Raw genomic sequence first — 4,043 nt, forward strand, 5'->3', positions numbered from 1 at the left:
AAAGCTACACAATGGGCTATCTGTGATCTGCCAACTACGGGTATAAAGCAGGTTTCTAGCATTGTAAGTATGCATATATACCGCTGTGACACTGGGGGACGTTTGTTTCAAGTTGTAAGACCGTGTCATGCACTGAACACTCATAATTGTTTCATACTCTGTAGACAATTAACATACTTTATTATGTACTTTACGTGTAGTTTTCTTTAAATAAAGTTACATCTACGCGAGTTTGTTTGTTTGACCACGTAAACTTAAAAAACAAAAAAAAACAATCAGGATTTATCGATCTAACACATAATGCCTGCAAGAAAGTGTAGCTTAAATGCCGTGCTTGAATATGAAAATATAAGGTGAATTCAAGCGAAGAACATGAAAACTACCCCAAATGTTTTGCAGGTCGGAGCTAGTAATATAATGAATCAAACTGATTAAACGGTGACTACTTCAATCTCAGAATCCTGAAAATCCTCCCAAGGAAGAAGAGTTTGACCATTTTATTGATGAAGTTTAAATTAAAGGCTTAGATCAAGAACAATCAATCAAAAAATTAAACACGAAAAAATCTGGACATAAAAACATTAAGTTTTCTCTCCAATGGTAATGTAACTGGAGAAGATTTTTACATTGATTTCAATTTTGTAGGTGGCTGCTAAATGACTTAAAAATTAGCAATGACACAGTTTACACTTCACAAATATTTATTGGAAAGTAATTTTGCTTTAGTCAGGGATGATGAGAAAATTAAACAAACTCCAGGCGTAGTGAATAAATTAGAAAAGTTTTGCATATGATGCAGTGAACTGGTTTGTGTGAAGGGTATACTGATTGAACCAAAATTCTTGTAATGTTAGGATTTGATCAGTATTGATATCCCAGTTTTTTTGTTTTTTTTTACACAAACTTCTGATATCACAGTTTACACGAATCCAGATTCTTTTGTGTTCTGCCTGACAAAAAAGAAAACAGCACTGGCTACAGGAAAAGATACGACTGATTTATGTACTTACTGACCTGACGAAAAAGTCAGCAGTAAAGTAAGGAATAACTTTCAATTCCACCATAATGAGCGAGGCTAGTGATGCTGCATATCCCATGTTATATTCTATAGTAATAGCATTGACTGAAAAGTAGGAACAGACTTTTGACTACATGCATTTCTCTGACGATTAATCTGAATCCAAGGTTCGCTTTCAGGAATGAAGAAAGTGTTGATGCTTGAACTGAGTGCTCCTGGCCAAGAAAAAGGTGTTCCTGAGATCATGGAAACCGAAACTTTTCCTGCAACTAGTCTTACTGTTATTTAAAAAGTGAAACGATTCAACTAAAGTAAAAAAGGTTAAATGTGGAGTAAAGCAGGAGGATATAAAGAAAAGAGTAATATCAGTAGGTCAGCTGTTCGTGTAACACTATACACACTGTACTATGTAATTTACAGGTGACTCTTAATAGCAGTACTAATATGTTGGCTATAATGTATTATTATGAAATATTATTCTCACCATTTAAGTACGCATGTTATTTATCTAGTACTGTACGATGTTTAAATAGTTTCTGGAACCCTCAAAGTATATTTATTGTATGGAGCTACTCCAGGCTAATGTTGACGCTATACTATAGTGCCGCGTGCATTTGGGAATCGTTGCAACTTCCATAATTGCATTCAAAATCAAATGGTCATTTAATAGAACTATATTGTTTTTATTATCCATTTGGGTCTACAATATTTCATAAAAAGATTTAATGCATCACTAAACCGAAATAAAACAAACTCGCACAATCTAATACAATTGGTGTCACTCCTCTCGTCTGGTATTATTCCTATCTGAAATAGAACTCTTAATAACACCACTAGTCTTTAAAAGTCATGCTTGAAGCAGAAATAAGAAAGGTAGCATGATAACATTACCAGTCGAAAACGTTATAATATTTTCTTCTTCTTCCTTTTATTTTTATAAGTTATAGCATTTCAACATATTATTAAAACAATGAATAAAGAAAAATCCACTAGATGTAACATTCACTTAGCATTATATATTACTCGGCGTTTATGACTGCTTTTCGTACCCCGAAGAAAATAAAAAAGTATGCACTAATTTGCTTATATTAATTATTTGAGGTTTTAAGCTACTTTCTAAATTTACTTTTTATATTTTTGTGTATTGTAAATGTGCTTTTATTTATTCTAAAATTTTATATTTGTTTATTAAAGAACAACTTAGAACTGTAATTAATGTTCATTATTGTATTTAGGCTGATGAGCTCACAGAAAAGAAGCGGAACTAGTACCATTTTTCAAATAACGTACTTCATATTTTTATCATCTTATATTTCTCTCCTCTTTTAAATGAAAAGATGTTAGAAGAAGGATTCATTTTCAAAAAGCATTTTTACCCAGTGAAAAATCGCGGTTTCGAAACGTTGCAGCCATAACAGTCTAAATGCGATAAGCAAATAGTTTATTCCCAACCAATTACTCTCAATTGAGTAAAATATATGTAAGCCGACATTTGTTTATTTTGGCATTCAAAACAAATTAAAATTGCAATGTACCCCATTCTTTACAATAAAAAACGAAAGCATAATTAGATACGGTGCGAAGCGACATCTTCCTCCGTAATTAGAAGTTTACAGATAAACGTATTTTCTATATGAAGAAACCTAAGAACAATACATTACAGAGTTATTTCGTATACAACTTACCTACACATTCCCCGACCATGAACACTAAACATAAAGCACTAACGATTAGCAGTCGTATACGTGCATGTTTGTCTATTCCCTCTTCACGTTCGGGATGGCAGTGACCTTCGCTTGTCTGAACAAAAGAAAAAAAGTAGCAAACCTTAATTCAGTGACAACAGAAATGCAGATTAACTAGATTATGTTAACCAGGAGTTGTTAGTCTCAAATATAGCTTAACATCTGATAAAAGACAATAACTATTCCTTAAGTTCAGATAAAACATTTAATCAACAAAGAAAAAAACATGTTATGGAAAATGTTGTTAAAAAAAGGGCCGAGATAAACAACTTAATATTTTTTCAGTGCGATTTCATTCTCTCTCAAAGCTATCGGCGTGTTCTTAGCATTGTGATGCTAGCAAGTGAATGCATGAAAATTCTTTTTCGTTTTGTTCGAGGTTTCTACCATCTGTAATACCGCCAAAGGTAAACTTGAGCTTTAGAATAAGAACAACAGAAGTTTAAGTAACCTTAAAATTTGGAATAAACCGAAACACTGTTACAATGGTCGTAAGTAGAAGCCTTCCAGCCTCGTGCCATTATTTCATGTAATAAGCAAGTAATTACAAAAACGTTCAGCCGTTAGTGCATGAAAATGATAATTATTTAATCGTCTAATACAAAGTGACCGAGTTTTCGTCTTCTTAACTTTTCAGGAAAGTTTACATGGCTATGGTATTCTCAAATACATCGATTTCTACCAAGAGTACTCGAGTAGGTCCGACAGAAAATGTATCCCGGAGCGAATCTGAATACTCCAAGTTCGAAGAATAAATAAGACTGGACACAATTTGTAACAAAATGGACCAATCTTTATTCAATTTATAAAAACAAAAAACAACTTTCTGTTTAAGAACTGAATGAAAGCTGTTCTAACTCAACTGTAACTGTTCCATAGTAATATGTACATGGAGAAATGATACTGCTATTCTCAGGACATTTGACTATTAGTAATTTCCCCAAAAAAGAAAGGTTACATCTTCGATCAGTCACTTGACCCACCAATGGAAAATATTACTTACTTTCACACAGTATGTTCAACTTCACAGAAATATTTCCCATGAGAGAACACACGTGATGTCCTAGACGAATGATACAGTTTGTTTTTTGAATTTCGCGCAAAGCTACACGAGGGCTATCTGCGCTAGCCGTGCCTAATTTAACAGTGTAAGGCTAGAGAGAAAGTAGCTGGTCATCACCGCCAACTCTTCGGCTACTCTTTTCCAACGAATAGTGGGATTGACCTTCACATTATAACGCTCTCACGGCTAAAAGCGCGAGCATGTTTGGTGTGACGGG

At 33.7% G+C, this 4,043-nt stretch overlaps 1 protein-coding gene across 1 annotated transcript in view; it reads right to left on the reverse strand.

Moving 5' to 3' along the window:
- Positions 1-1,756: 1,756 nt before the first annotated feature.
- LOC111083742 overlaps positions 1,757-4,043 on the reverse strand; it is an 11,702-nt gene continuing 9,415 nt past the window's right edge. Inside the window, exons 3-4 of the mRNA XM_022380407.1 lie at positions 2,704-2,818; positions 1,757-1,825 (exon numbers count right to left, since the gene is read on the reverse strand). Coding sequence (XP_022236115.1) covers positions 1,797-1,825; positions 2,704-2,818 — 144 coding nt within the window. The 3' untranslated portion in view covers positions 1,757-1,796. The remainder of the gene's footprint in view (positions 1,826-2,703; positions 2,819-4,043) is intronic.

Source organism: Limulus polyphemus, unplaced genomic scaffold (genome assembly GCF_000517525.1).
Source record: "Limulus polyphemus unplaced genomic scaffold, Limulus_polyphemus-2.1.2 Scaffold10970, whole genome shotgun sequence".
Lineage (NCBI taxonomy): Eukaryota > Metazoa > Arthropoda > Merostomata > Xiphosura > Limulidae > Limulus > Limulus polyphemus.